Source organism: Protomyctophum parallelum, assembly GCF_964188405.1.
Source record: "Protomyctophum parallelum genome assembly, chromosome: 19".
In the NCBI taxonomy this organism is placed as follows: domain Eukaryota; kingdom Metazoa; phylum Chordata; class Actinopteri; order Myctophiformes; family Myctophidae; genus Protomyctophum; species Protomyctophum parallelum.
This window is the reverse complement of record NC_139717.1, coordinates 17,355,000-17,371,490: the sequence shown is the minus strand read 5'-3', so window position 1 is coordinate 17,371,490 and position 16,491 is coordinate 17,355,000. Positions and strand designations below refer to the sequence as shown.

The 16,491-nt window shown below is 41.9% G+C and overlaps 1 protein-coding gene across 1 annotated transcript in view; it reads left to right on the top strand.

Moving 5' to 3' along the window:
- The window catches only part of akap7 (A-kinase anchoring protein 7), a 121,635-nt gene that overhangs the window by 95,032 nt on the left and 10,112 nt on the right, over positions 1-16,491 (top strand). The window contains exon 8 of the mRNA XM_083790406.1: positions 13,002-13,037. Coding sequence (XP_083646532.1) covers positions 13,002-13,037 — 36 coding nt within the window. The remainder of the gene's footprint in view (positions 1-13,001; positions 13,038-16,491) is intronic.

Sequence of the window (16,491 nt, the reverse complement as noted above, 5' to 3'; positions counted from 1 at the left end):
TAGATTGGCAGTGAAGGCTAATCTATAAAAGTGTGTTTTCAAAAGGGATTTAAAAGAGAACACTGATTCAGCACGCTGGATCTGTAAGGGCAGTGTGTTCCAAGTGTAGGCGCTACGGTGCTGAAAGCCTGATCTCCTTTGGACTTTAGCCGACAAGTTTGGGGATCAAGAAGGTCTTTGGATGAGGATCTCAGGGAGCGGGTTGGGACCAGGGGGGCAGTCAGCCAGATATTTCGTGAAGCCTCATTTGAAATCGGTAGTTCATATAATGGCCTGTTGTGGCGCTGGACCGGACCCAAAAAGCCCCATAGCTCCATAGAGGCCCATGTATTTTGGCCCAACTTCACCTAGACTGTATTACCTTAATAAACATGGTCATGAATACATTCTTCTTCCAGTCACTAGTTTAAAGTCTCATTTCTAATGTCATAATATTCTTTTTGGAAAATTATGGTCCCATTAATTAAAAAAATGACCATAAAGAAAAAAAAACATCGCGTATGTTCTGAGGGGCGTGGCTACCATTACAGTCTATGATCGGGATTCCCCTCCCACTCGAGTCAAAATAAAAACCAACGGAGAAGAAGGGGGGAAGTCCCGCCTCATTGTCTGGGCAGCCAATGACCAGCTGGTATACAAAACGGAGCCAGCCAATGGCCAGCTGGTACCAAAGATGGCGACTTACATCAGGAATTAGCATATTATTACAGGCTTCATTTTACGTTCATGTTAGACCCGGGGAACGCTTTGTCCATATTTTTTACAGTCTATGGTTGGGACATACGGGGAGATTAGATCGGCCATGTAGGGTGGAGCGAGACCGGACCTGGCCTTGCATATGGCATATGGTGAGGAGGAGTTTGAAATCGATTCTGAAGGAGATTGGGAGCCAGTGCAGGGACGCTAGAACGGGGGTGTGATATGGTCACCTTTCCTGGAGCAGGCGAGCAGCAGCATTCTGTACTAGTTGGGAGACGATGAATAGATTTCTTTAGTGAGGCAGGTATACAGAGAATTACAATAATCTAAGCGTGAGAATATGAATGCATGAATGACTATGGTGGCGTGACGTGTCACGGAGCACCATATATGGAGATCTAAGGGGACCTCCATGATGTCACGTGATGTCAAGAGGCGTGACCATATTTGGAGACGTGATGTCACGAGGCGTGACCATATTTGGAGGCATGGGTGGGTGACGGACGGACAAACAGGAGATGCAGGTTTTCATAGTAAATAGTGAAGTCTATCTGCTTGCCTTTCTGTCTGACTGTCTGTTTGTCTGCCTTTCTCTCTGACTGTCTGTCTGTCTGTCTAACCATGACCACACAGTGACCGCCATAGAAACGGGGAGTGTGAAAGAGAAATGGAAATGGAAGGTAGATGAATAGTGAATGATGAGAGCGACAAACAGACAGACAGACAGACAGACAGACAGAGCGTGTCTACGGAATAATAAACAGCCACTTCCAACACCTTCTGGCAGCACATGCTTCATTCCTGGACTAATTTGGTGGGAGTGCTGACTTATACTGGTACAAATGGAGCCAAATGTATCCCTGCAGCAATACTATAGGTGTGATTCATGTAGCCGTATAGGTGTGATTCATGTAGTCATATAGGTGTGATTCATGTAGTCATATAGGTGTGATTCATGTAGCCGTATAGGTGTGATTCATGTAGCCATATAGGTGTGATTCATGTAGCCGTATAGGTGTGATTCATGTAGCCATATAGGTGTGATTCATGTAGCCGTATAGGTGTGATTCATGTAGTCATATAGGTGTGATTCATGTAGCCGTATAGGTGTGATTCATGTAGCCGTATAGGTGTGATTCATGTAGTCGTATAGGTGTGATTCATGTAGTCATATAGGTGTGATTCATGTAGCCGTATAGGTGTGATTCATGTAGCCATATAGGTGTGATTCATGTAGCCGTATAGGTGTGATTCATGTAGCCATATAGGTGTGATTCATGTAGCCATATAGGTGTGATTCATGTAGCCGTATAGGTGTGATTCATGTAGCCATATAGGTGTGATTCATGTAGCCGTATAGGTGTGATTCATGTAGTCGTATAGGTGTGATTCATGTAGCCGTATAGGTGTGATTCATGTAGCCATATAGGTGTGATTCATGTAGCCATATAGGTGTGATTCATGTAGCCATATAGGTGTGATTCATGTAGCCGTATAGGTGTGATTCATGTAGTCATATAGGTGTGATTCATGTAGCCGTATAGGTGTGATTCATGTAGCCATATAGGTGTGATTCATGTAGTCATATAGGTGTGATTCATGTAGCCGTATAGGTGTGATTCATGTAGTCATATAGGTGTGATTCATGTAGTCATATAGGTGTGATTCATGTAGCCATATAGGTGTGATTCATGTAGCCATATAGGTGTGATTCATGTAGTCATATAGGTGTGATTCATGTAGTCATATAGGTGTGATTCATGTAGCCGTATAGGTGTGATTCATGTAGTCATATAGGTGTGATTCATGTAGTCATATAGGTGTGATTCATGTAGTCATATAGGTGTGATTCATGTAGCCATATAGGTGTGATTCATGTAGCCGTATAGGTGTGATTCATGTAGTCATATAGGTGTGATTCATGTAGTCATATAGGTGTGATTCATGTAGTCATATAGGTGTGATTCATGTAGCCATATAGGTGTGATTCATGTAGCCGTATAGGTGTGATTCATGTAGCCATATAGGTGTGATTCATGTAGCCGTATAGGTGTGATTCATGTAGCCGTATAGGTGTGATTCATGTAGTCATATAGGTGTGATTCATGTAGTCATATAGGTGTGATTCATGTAGTCATATAGGTGTGATTCATGTAGTCATATAGGTGTGATTCATGTAGCCGTATAGGTGTGATTCATGTAGTCATATAGGTGTGATTCATGTAGCCGTATAGGTGTGATTCATGTAGCCGTATAGGTGTGATTCATGTAGTCATATAGGTGTGATTCATGTAGTCATATAGGTGTGATTCATGTAGCCGTATAGGTGTGATTCATGTAGCCATATAGGTGTGATTCATGTAGTCATATAGGTGTGATTCATGTAGCCATATAGGTGTGATTCATGTAGTCATATAGGTGTGATTCATGTAGCCGTATGTGTGATTCATGTAGCCGTATAGGTGTGATTCATGTAGTCATATAGGTGTGATTCATGTAGCCGTATAGGTGTGATTCATGTAGCCGTATAGGTGTGATTCATGTAGTCATATAGGTGTGATTCATGTAGTCATATAGGTGTGATTCATGTAGCCGTATAGGTGTGATTCATGTAGTCATATAGGTGTGATTCATGTAGCCGTATAGGTGTGATTCATGTAGCCGTATAGGTGTGATTCATGTAGCCGTATAGGTGTGATTCATGTAGCCGTATAGGTGTGATTCATGTAGCCGTATAGGTGTGATTCATGTAGCCGTATAGGTGTGATTCATGTAGTCATATAGGTGTGATTCATGTAGCCATATAGGTGTGATTCATGTAGCCATATAGGTGTGATTCATGTAGCCGTATAGGTGTGATTCATGTAGTCATATAGGTGTGATTCATGTAGCCGTATAGGTGTGATTCATGTAGTCATATAGGTGTGATTCATGTAGCCGTATAGGTGTGATTCATGCAGTCATATAGGTGTGATTCATGTAGTCATATAGGTGTGATTCATGTAGCCATATAGGTGTGATTCATGTAGCCGTATAGGTGTGATTCATGCAGTCATATAGGTGTGATTCATGTAGCCATATAGGTGTGATTCATGTAGTCATATAGGTGTGATTCATGTAGCCGTATAGGTGTGATTCATGTAGCCATATAGGTGTGATTCATGTAGCCGTATAGGTGTGATTCATGTAGTCATATAGGTGTCATATACTGTAGGTGTGATTCATGTGTATACTGTAGGTGTGATTCATGTATATACTGTATGTGTGATTCATGTATATACTGTAGGTGTGATTCATGTGTATACTGTAGGTGTGATTCATGTATATACTGTAGGTGTGATTCATGTATATACTGTAGGTGTGATTCATGTATATACTGTAGGTGTGATTCATGTATATACTGTAGGTGTGATTCATGTATATACTGTAGGTGTGATTCATGTATATACTGTAGGTGTGATTCATGTATATACTGTAGGTGTGATTCATGTGTATACTGTAGGTGTGATTCATGTATATACTGTAGGTGTGATTCATGTATATACTGTAGGTGTGATTCATGTATATACTGTAGGTGTGATTCATGTATATACTGTATGTGTGATTCATGTATATACTGTAGGTGTGATTCATGTATATACTGTAGGTGTGATTCATGTGTATACTGTAGGTGTGATTCATGTATATACTGTAGGTGTGATTCATGTATATACTGTAGGTGTGATTCATGTATATACTGTAGGTGTGATTCATGTATATACTGTAGGTGTGACTGAATACAATGCTTTGGGACGCAAAATCCTTTCTGATTTGAACTATTCTGGTTCCTCAACAAAAGGAAAAGGTTCCTTTTTAACGATTCCTCAGGGGGTTCCAAATGAACCCTGACAGGTCTGTAACTCTGAGAGTGTATTTAATGGAACCAAAATGGACCCTTACCCCCTTAGGTTCCATTTGTACGATCTACTAGTTATGGTGATCGTTGAAATGTTAAGTTTTGAGAACCACCCGTATTGGAAGTGTATAGCATAGCAGGCGTGAAGTCCACGTGCCAGCTCTGACAGTGTGATAAAAAAAAATACACAGTTCCAAATGTGACGGAACCGATACCAATGCACGTACAATGTAATGTAAGCTTTCAACGCGTCATTTATTGAAATCGGAAAATATTTGAAAAAGACGTTGTTTGAATCTTGTTAAACCAGAATAGTTTGGGGCGGCAGTGGCTCAGGGGTAGTGTGGCCGGTTGAGCAGCCGGATGGGGACAGCTGTGGAGCTCACTTCAAAATGGACATCACGCCTGTCCGAGGCACAGATCTGATTTGGCAGATTAGGATATTACTGTCGCCGATTGCAGGGCTGCATGTAACCCTCGGCACGGTGAGTGGGAGAATGAATGAACGACCACACCTGTTGAAGAGGCTGGCTTCCACTCTGTCTCCATGGCAACGAGAGAGACGGAGAGAAAGAATGTCACACATCTTGAATGGGTCGTTGTGCTCACAGAGGACGGCGCACCACACACTCACACACAAACGGTGCGTCGTGACAGAGAGGAGAGGTTCTCAGCCTTTTTTAACCCGTTCAGGCCTGACGTCGACATTTTAAAAATGTCTTCTAAAAAGGACAGTTTTGTCGTTCTTCGACTTTTGAAAAATAGAAGACCTACAAGCTCGTAGCGCGCCACTCGGTGGCGCGCTATGAGCTTGTAGATCTGCTATTTTTCAATGGCTAAAGCATAACATAATGCTAACACCAAAAGGGGTTCCCGCCCAAAATGCGTTAAGGACATGACGCCCCCCCCCCCCCCCCCCCCCCCCCCCCCCCCACCAAAAAAAGATCAAATTTGAACTGGAATTGTAGGAGTCGAGGCGTGTACAATACGTACAAAGCTGTAGATCAGATATTTTCTAATGTTTTGCCTTTTCCTTATATGCCACTATTATTTGACTATTTGGACAATGTTTGACCATGTTTTCCTCGCATTGTTTGTTGATAAACTTTTTGCTACCTTTTTTTCATTTCATTTCATTAAAAAAAAAGAAGGTCTTAAGTCCTTAACGCATTTTGGCCGGGAACCCCTTTTGGTGTTTTAAACATTATGTTATAATTTAGCTTTTGAAAAATAGCAGATCTACAATCTCATAGCGCGCCACCGAGTGAATCGTGAAAATGTGGTGCAAATCTTTGAATATATATTCTTTCAGAGCGAACGTTTTTAACTCAAATCTATGCTTCTGGGAGGTTCCTCGAACAAATACATATATATTTCTGCGGGTCCTTGACATGAAAATGTTTGAGAACGACATGGGGTTTTTCAGAAAACTGTCAGGATTTAGAAGACATTTGTAGAATCGACTTCAGGTCAAAATGGGTTAAATTGTCACTTATAATATCACAATAATATAGCACCTCGTGAGACATTTTTCGTCTTAGTTTCAGTCGACGAAAACAACACTGCTTCCACGTGCCATCTGTGCTTGTACAGCATGGCAGGCGTTTCTCTCTGTGTCACTACTGTACACCCACCAGCTGTCACACTGTGGTGTACAGTATATAGCACCGTCGCTGTCGGCTAAAAACCTTGGATGTCCTAAGCTGTTGCTTTTTTCAGAAAAATGGAGAAAAGATCCTTCGTGGTTTAGTCGCAAAAAGCTCTCGTTTTCAATGGTTTCAATATTTATAAAACCCCACAGACACACTTTTGATTGATAGGACATACAGTAGTAGATCTACAAGCTCACAATTGCCTTGCATCGCAGCATGCTTTGAGCTCGTGGGTCAACACTTGCTCACGACAAACCTTGTGGGGAGAGTCATGGTACGTCACGATATGATATGAATTAGTGCTTGATTGTTAGTTCACACTGAAATGTGTCTTGCGACCCAGCAGCCAAGTATACATAATTACATATATACACATTTGACATAACACAAAGAACAAGACGATTTACATACATAAAGACATGAAGACAAGAGCAATATCCACCGCTTAGATTAACCCATGGCTACTACAACTCCTGATTGAGCCTCAAGGTTGACTGGTGGACAAATGACCTCTTTAGTCTGACCTTATTGTATGTTGGTACACCATATCTACTCCATACAACACATGCTTAGTATTAGAGGTGATATTCCTTGCTAACCTTAGGATGCTGTTATCATATGTTGATGTATAAAGTTTCTGAAGTGGTTGTCCAACAATCTTTGAACAAATGTCATGAACAAACCTCATTGACACCAGCTCTTTTAGAACAATTTCCGGAAGTACACGTTTGCTATATGGTTTAGACATTTTGTAGAATCTGCCAATGCAAGTGTCACTAGTAAGTATAGTAAGTTCATTTTATTTATATAGCACCTTTCACAGAGAGTAAAGTAAAGCAGATAAAAAAACAGACAATACAAGCATCAGAAATACATTGTAAATCAATAGGTAAGTTAAGTTAGTATGTTCAAGATGAACCATCCACAAATTATATATAAAAAAAATATGTTTAAGGCAATTCTTGAAAATGTCCACAGAGGGTGCAAATCTCATCGCTAGTGGAAGAGCATTCCAAAGTTTGGCCGCTAGCCTGTAATGATTTATCATCACCTTTAGCTTTTAGTTTAGTGGAGGGTGGGACTAGCAGACCCTGTTCTGCAGACTTACGGGCTCTTCTGGGCACATAACGAGGCACCAGGACAATCAACTAACCCGGGGCCTGACCATGCATTGCTCTAAAAGTGAGAAGGAGAGCGTTGAACTGGATCCTGAAGTTCACCGGAAGCCAGTGCAAGGAGGCCAGGACTGGAGTGATGTGGCAAAATCTACTGGACCTAGTTAATAGTCTGGCTGCAGCATTCTGAATCCTTTGAAGGTGGTCCATAGTGGTTCTATTTAGACGGGTGAAAAGAGCGTTGAGATAGACAGATAGTCTAGACGTCAGGAAACAAATGTGTGGATAATTTGTTCTAGTTCCGTGTGTGAGACTAATCCTCTAAGCTTGGCGATGTTTCTGAGGTGGAAAAAGCATCTCCGGGTATTTTATGTGGGTGTTGAAGTGCATAGATTGGTCAAAGTTGACGCCAAGGTTCCTGATGTTGGGACGCACATTTGGTTTGAGGGGCCCAATACAGTCCACCACCTTAGGCACAATGTTTTCGGGGGCCGACATTAAGTACCTCAGTTTTGTCATTTAGCTGTAGGAAACATCCTGCCATCCAGGCCTTGATGGCTGATATGCATTCAAGTAAAACATCAAAATTAAAATCAGCAGGGCACTTGGTATTAAAAGAATAATAAAGCTGGATATCATCTGCAGAAAAATGATAAGAAATATTAGAAGTCAGAGCGACCAACGTTTTCTTATCTTAAACCGAGCTGTAGTGCACGGAGAGAGAGAAAAAAAACGATCCCAGAAGCAGCGGAAATTGGTTTCACGTCACGGTTCACTTTGGTCTCGCAGTGGACAAGAGCCTATGATCTGTAAGCCTGGGTCTAGATGTGAAGGGACAAGATGTCTGTGAATGTAGCTGTATTATGTAACAAGAGTGGCACATGTAGTAAATAAATGTATTGTGGGAACGATCAATTGCAAGAGAGTGCAACAAAGATATGTGTGTGTTTGCTGGCCTTGGTGCTATGGAGACAATCAATCATTAGGTGTGTGTGTGTGTGTGTGTGTGTGTGTGTGTGTGTGTGTGTGTGTGTGTGTGTGTGTGTCAAGGTACAGAGCACAGCTTTACTGCATCATAAATGCCTCCCTATGAATTTATAGCTGCATGTGTGCGAGTGATTTTTATCTGGGAAAATTGCAGTGATAGGTAAAAAAAAAAAAAAAACTTTTGCAGTATTGTTTCCAAAAAGTAAAGGTATTTCTGACAAGCTACATACGTAGGACATAAACTTAGGACACGCAACTTTGGCAAGTACAATTTTCAGACCCGGGTGAAACAACCGCTTACATAGCTTATGAAGTTAGCCATTAACATGTTCTTGTCGGAAGTTGCAGCCGGAGATCAGGCAGCATTAGCGCCTCCACTGGTCGAATGTCGAATGAACTGGGAAATCAAATTCACCTTTTACTTTTTGGAAACGATAGTGCAAAAAATGGTTTTCGCCCACTGTTTCTGGACGGCTCAACCACCTTTCTACCGATGCTTAAAGCGTAGGCTCAGGTTCCAAACGGTCCTAGAGAGACTCCTGTTACTAAACACTCTAGCAATGATTACTATCAGCATAATAGAGGTTTCAATTGTTATTTAATAAACACTCTAGCAATGGTTACTATCAGCATAATAGAGGTTTCACTTGTTATTTAATTGTCACACAAATAATTGCGATTAACAATTTAACTTTGCATTGAACGTTACGATGTGTATTTCTGTTTGCCTTTTATGCTTCATAATCACACAATTGCACGGCGCAGATATGACAAATATCCTGACTTAAATATACACACTGTAAATAAATCACTGACACATTTAAGATTTTTTTCTTTCCATAAAATATGGTGTATTAAATAGCGGAAATAGTTGATCTACAAGCTCAAGTGACATGTTGTGAGCTTGTAGATCTGTCTGAAGTGACATGTTGTGAGCTTGTATAGATCTGTCTGAAGTGACATGTTGTTAGCCCAAACATTTAGACTCTCGTAGAGGTTCTTTTTCGATTCTGACTAATCTCTCTACGAGAGTCTAAACGCGAGGACCCCCAAATATGGTCTCGGGAGCAACGTTTGTGCCTCAAAATCTCTTACCTTGTACAAATGCAACATCTAAGCTGCTTATTATTTTGTCCCACTTGTCCGGTGGGTGTGCGTCAAACAATTACACACCGTAGGACCGTAGTTTTCAATAAAAAAGGTATTTTAATCCACTCCGTCCATACTCTGTCTCGGAATCCTCCATTCTAAATGCGCAACAGAACATTGGCCGCCCCCCTGTAAGCTTGTAGATCTGTCTGAAGTGACATGTTGTAAGCTTGTAGATCTGTCTGAAGTGACATGTTGTAAGCTTGTAGATCTGTCTGAAGTGACATGTTGTAAGCTTGTAGATCTGTCTGAAGTGACATGTTGTAAGCTTGTAGATCTGTCTGAAGTGACATGTTGTGAGCTTGTAGATCTGTCTGAAGTGACATGTTGTAAGCTTGTAGATCTGTCTGAAGTGACATGTTGTAAGCTTGTAGATCTGTCTGAAGCGACATGTTGTAAGTTTGTAGATCTGTCTGAAGTGACATGTTGTGAGCTTGTAGATCTGTCTATTTCTGCTATTTTAGAAAAATGTTTGAAAATATCTGGACATTTTTCAACATGGAAACATTGGACGTTTATGCAAAAATAATTGGGATTATCTCAAAAAATTGCGATTAGGCGATTATGTAATAATTGTGACAGGCCTAATAGTACCTTTTAAATCTTCTATCTGACATTGTGAACTCAGTCTCTCTCAGGGTGTGGCCATCGCAACCAGTTTCAAATCTCCCCGTTTCCTGGCATTCTCTACTGTGCAGCAAAGGCAGAACATCCCCAAAGATGTCCTTTCATAAAAGAAAATGTCATAATTTCTCTTATGTTATGACTCAAAACTAGCACAGCTCCGCAAGTTGATTTTCCTTCAGCTACTTTGTGTGTGTGAGTGGCCAAAATTAGTTGGTTTCTATCTTGAGAGGGGTTTGGGCAACATGATTGCCAGTGGTTAATTGGGTAATTATTTTGTCATTTTGTTCTTCAGCATAATCTGAAGATCTATTTTTATCTTGAGTTGTCCCCAATTACTTCTGCCTTATCAGAGTAACCTCATTAGGCTTTTGTTGCTTTGGGAGTGAGCGAAATCATCGCATTAAAGTGCGTCGAGTTATACTTGTCTATCGTGTGACGATATCGACCATAGTAGATCTACAAACTCACAATGTGTCGCTTATTGCATCACGTTTTAAGCTTGTAGACCGACTGTCTAAATTACACGTTACATGTTCTCTGTTGTCCTGTATATGCTAATTTTGTTTTGTGACCAGTATTTATGTATTACACGTTTTCTGCTTTGTGTTTATATAATGACATGTTTTATCTCTCTCTCTATATTTCTTTCAACATGAACGTATATTTAACCTGGTAAAATACTTCCCGGGGCCTCATACACACATTCTGCGTTCTGTCTGTTTGATGCGCCTCAATGCTTTTCCGAAGTCACATGGTTTGACCAAACACTTGTGGTTGATGGGGGGAGGGGGGCATGAAACGCAGAGCAGCTCTCAAATTGGTTTTCAGTGGGAGTCACTGGGTTTCACAGAGCAGCTCTGCTCCATGGCTGTGTTGAGGCATCATGAAACGATAAACGCAGAATAAAAAAATCATACAAATGTCACACACTGCAAACAAGTTGAACACAACATTTAAACCAGTTTAAACCAGTTAAAATGCCAAACCCCAGAAAGGGTCACAAAACATCAGCAGGTGCGGCAGTAGACAAAATGTCAAAGCAATCACATTTGCCGATAGTGCTAATCTCTCATTGTTTAATATAGATTGAAATCCCCCCCCAAAGCTCAGATCAGTTCAGTTCCTTCTGCAATGCATTCCAGGATGAAGGGGACAGCATATTTAAAAGCTTTTATTATTGTCTCCACCAGGCCGAAGGCATGGGGAGAGAGTATGTTTTGCACTCCGTCCGTCCGTCCGTCCGTCCGTCCGTCCGTGTGTGTGTGTGTGTGTCCGTCCGTGAGCAGCTAATCTCGGCCATCTCGGCATCGACCGTTAACCCGGTCGATGCCAAATTTTCCACACACACTCCCTGGATGCCAACGATGAACCTCTGCCCCAAACTTTCCAGAACGGCATGTTATAGCGCCACCAGGAGGCCGCTTTGTGCAAAACAAGTTTTTGCACAGTACACCTACAGATTTTGTCCAAATATCACGCAAATTGGTACACAGTCTCTCTAGAGCCATTCAACGAAACCGGTCTTTCACATTTCTCAGACTCCATCCTGATTGGTTAAGATTGGCTTCCAAAGTTCACAGGAATGCTCACTTTCAAACAAAATGCTGCAAATCATGAACACATCGCGTGATTTCCGTGAAATTGTGCACCCACATTCCCACTAGGCCGAGGACGAAATGCCACATGAACAATTTCAACTCAGCCTCAAGGTGGCGCTATAACTGGCCGAAAAGTGTTTTTACCTCTATCTGCACATCTGTGGATAACTTTGTATGCCAACTCCCTAGAGGCCAAGGAAAAACCTTTGCCTGGAATTTTTCACATCTGCTCTTTATAGCGCCACCAGGAGGCCGACATATGTAAAACACATTTTCTATTATTACTCCTTCAGATTTTATCCAAATTTCACGCAAATCGGTACACATGATCTCCATAGTCATGCCATGTCCTACATTCCTATCCTGGTGGAGACCTGTGCCCAGAAGGGCACTTTTTCTAGTTATTATCTATTTTTTATTTGCCTAATTCCATTCTTCTTCGTGACATTAACCCATTTAGACCTGAGTTAAAAGCATTCACTTTGAAAGAATATATATTCAAAGATTTGCGCCACATTTTTACCATTTTTCTAAAATAGCAGACCTACAAGCTTGTAGCGCGCCACTCGGTGGCACGCTATGAGCTTGTAGTCGAACGGGAGACACGCCGTCAGGCTTGGCAGCCACTACACTAGCCGCCCGTGGCCATCTGAACTGTATTTTGAGAACGTAGGCCTCGTGTTTTCGATTCCTGCACATATATCGTCTCCGGCAGGCAGCCGCGTAACTAGACGTCAGTAGGCCCCCACACAGGCTGGTCCGCGGGTCAGCCCCCCCCCATAGCGGGGCACTGCACAGCACTTGTGATTTGTGAACGTATACCTGTCGCGATTGTGAACAGAGCAGCAGCATCCGCAGCTCGGCGCAGTCAGGACTCGGGAGAGCCCACTGCACGCCACACACTCGCCACTTCTGACTTCCTTCACGTTTTGTATTGGCCTATACACTCCGCCAACGGTGTTGGGAGACGGGGCATGTGTGTGCCTACTGGTGTGTGTGTGCTAGCAGCAGCCACCACCACCACCAGGCTAGGTACGCCCCTGCTGTCGGGTGGGAACATCCAAAACTGTTACTTCCAACGCTTTGCCGGCAAAGACGGTGATTTACGCTCAATGTCGCACTTATGAGCGGTTCTAGGTTGCTAAGTGACGGATACAAGTATAGCTCGACGTCTTTCATTTATTGAATGTGTGCTCTCTGCTTTTTTGTGTTTGTTTTACGCGTGTGTTTTTCATGTTCTTTTTTGTGTGTGTGTTTGTGCTTCTGTTCTGTGTTTCAGATTTGGCTCAGAATCCACTCCATGCCAAACGCACAAGTACGTGTCCCTTCTGAACTCGCATTTCCACAGTCACGGTTGGCCATCCACCTTTAACAATCCAATCAATATGTTCCTGATTAAGGGGACATAAAATAACTCCTCTCCCCCGTCGCAAAACAATCACACTCCAGCGCCGATTGTGATTACTTCCCATCGCTGTTGCTGATTGCCTGATTTGATGAGAGAATATCTCATTAGAATCGTCACATTCTGCTGCCAACAAGCAATCAATTAGTATCTATAGGTTCTTTGCACGGCAGATAATATTGGAAAGAAATGTGGCCTCCTCCTTCCTTCCCTAAGGAAGGCTCTGTTCCATTCTGCTCAGGGTGTACTGATATTGTGCATTTGAAACACACTACTGTAGGTTTCAAAGTGTGGACCCTCTAAGGGTAGGGATGTCAGTCTAAAAGTGTATTAATACCCTTTTGATAGTGGCTGATACACTTCTATAGTGACAGTACACATATTAACCAGTTAACAGTTTCTTCCTTATTATTTTCCAAAAATAAAAAGATCAACTGCCTTCCATCTGGTAGAAAAGTATTGCATTTGAAGGCCATAGTAAAGGACTCTTGTTCTTTTCAGAATTTGTCGTCTCCCGTCTTTCCACAAAATAATTGAAGTTGCTTATATGGATGGACCCTTAAGGGTACTTTTGGTTCCATTTGTAGACTCTCAGAGTCATGGGGGTCCTTCAAATGGCAATGTTTGAGAACCACTGTGCTACAGAAACAGAGCCTTCTTTAGTATCATCGTCGTTAACACGTCACCTCTGCCTTGCCGAAATTAAGGAGAGGCCAAATTTAGGCTTTCCAATATGGCTGCTGCTGTGCATTGAGCCTTTTATAGGTGGTGTGCTGTATGATCTCATATAGTTATGGTGCCACAATTATAATAATCACTTTCAGTCTTATGATGATGATTATTATTATTTACTATGAAAACCTGCATTTCCGTGTGACACGTCACACCACCATTGATGGTCACGCCTCGTGACATCACGTCTCCATATATGGTCACGCCTTGTGACATCACGCCTCCATCTCCATATATGGAGCTGACCTGTTCTGACATTTCATATGTTGTTGATCCCTCCACACCCGTCCTTCCTCTTCGATGTCTCCCTTTTGACTGATGGCTGGCCATTAGTGATGCGCGGGCCGGCTTTTTTTTTTACATAACTATACGTTTTGCATCAGTGTTGATTTCGTCGACTAAAACTAAGATGAAAAATGTTCGTCGACTACGTTTTTCCACTGACGAAAATGTAATGGAAACTAAATAAAAACTAAGCTATGATTAAAACTAAGACTAATATACTGACAATTTCGTCAACAAATAAAAACTAGACTAAAATGTTAGGATCCAGTATAAGTAATTTTACAATTAGTTGCATGCTGAAAATAGCCGATCTACAAGCTCACAACGCGTCGCGTTCTGAAGTGTGTGTTCTTTCAAGTGTAAAAACAGTCATTACGACGGCATCAAGGCCCGCCAAAATACATTTTAGTCAACTGTATCAACTGTAGATTTAGTAGACAAAAATCATATGATATTTAGTCGACTAAAACTAGACACTAAAACATTTCAGGTGACTAAAATGTGACTAAAACTAAATGAAAACTATTCAAGAGACTATGACTAAAACTAAAATCAAAATGTGCTGCCAAAAACAACACTGTTTTGCATATCGTAGGACGAATTAAGTCAGATCAGGATCTAAACTGTAAATGATGATAAACTACGTATTGCAATGTTGTGTTACTTCATCCAAGTGATAAAATGATAAAATAGCTCTCTCTCTCTCTCTCTCTCTCTCTCTCTCTCTCTCTCTCTCTCTCTCTCTCTGGGTCTGATACAGTGACTAATCTGTATGATACGATGCGAGTGCATAATAAATGAGAAATAAATACGGTAGGCAACTAGGCATGAATGTACAATGCATGTATGGCCAATTGCATGCATGTGTACAATAGGACAGGCAACGCGGTCCACCCCCCACTTAATATATATATATATATATTTTTTTTTTTGCAATTTCTTCGTTTATTTTATTTATTTGTTTGTTTCCTTTGTGAAATTACTGGGAAAAAATCTTGACAATTTGCTTTTTTGGGGAAATGTTTTGAAATAATAACAATAATTAAAAACTAAATGTAGAAAACAAAAACCCATAATAAAAAGTCCCCAGTTAAAATATGATTATTTTGGGGGGTCCCCAGTTCAAAAGTGGAATCCCCAGTTCAAATATGATTATTTTGGGGGGTCCCCAGTTCAAAAGTGCAGTCCCCAGTTAAAATATGATTATTTTGGGGGTTCCCCAGTTCAAAAGGGGGCTCCTCAAGTTAAAATATGATTACCCGTATTGCGCCGAATATAAGACTACTCTGATTATAAGACAACCCCCATGTTTCAAGACTGGAAAAAGAACATTGAATGTCAAATAGTCTAGTCCCCGATTACAATACGACTCCATTTTTTAGGATATTTCCATTGTTAAAAAAAACATATATTCAGGCCAATAGGGTATTTTGGAGGTTTGCGGCCTGGAAAGGTTGAGAACCACTGCTCTAGCTATAGGACTGTCCAAAATCAAGATGGACATCAGACCCCCCAAAAGATCCTGCATGCGTCGAGCTCTACTTCCACAGCCCCAGTAAGAAGGAGAGGTCGGCTGTGTAGAGATCTGCTGACTAGTGTTTGAATTGGATGTCTCACAAAATCAACTCTCATCCTCACGTGTTGATGTTGGGCTCAGCGAACAGAGGAGGAATTGTTTCCGTGTAGATCAGTTAGGCGTGACCCCCCCCCCCCCCCCCCCCCCCCCCCCGTGTGTGTGTGTGTGTGTGTGTGTGTGTGTGTGTGTGTGTGTGTGTGTGTGTGTGTGTGTGCGTGCGTGTGCGTGCATGCGAGAGCTTGTGGGTGCGGGCACACGTGCATGTAGTTGAATCTCCAGTTTCTGGGTTCAATAGCGGCCACTGCCAAAGCTCGGTATCACACAGCTTGGATAATTAAGACATTGCTGGAAATGCACTGTACTGTAGACCCAAGTGATCCGGAATGTTCTGATGCTTCCAGCTGGCCGAGAGAACATAAAGTATCTATTGGCCTTTACAAACACTCTGTTCTCAGAGGTTGCTGTAGCCCAGTACTTCTACCAGTGGTGGAAGAATTTATTTTAAAGATGGAGTGTCATGATTTCATGTCTATGGAGTTAACATTACTCTAATAGACCTCCAGGTGTGGTTATGATATGCAAATATGTCTTCAAGTTCCCTGTGTAGACACATGCGTGGCCGGTTAAGACACATGCGTGGCCTGTTAAGACACATGCGTGGCCGGTTAAGACACATGCCTGGCCGGTTAAGACACATGCGTGGCCGGTTAAGACACATGCGTGGCCTGTTAAGACACATGTGTGGCCGGTTAAGACACATGCGTGGCCGGT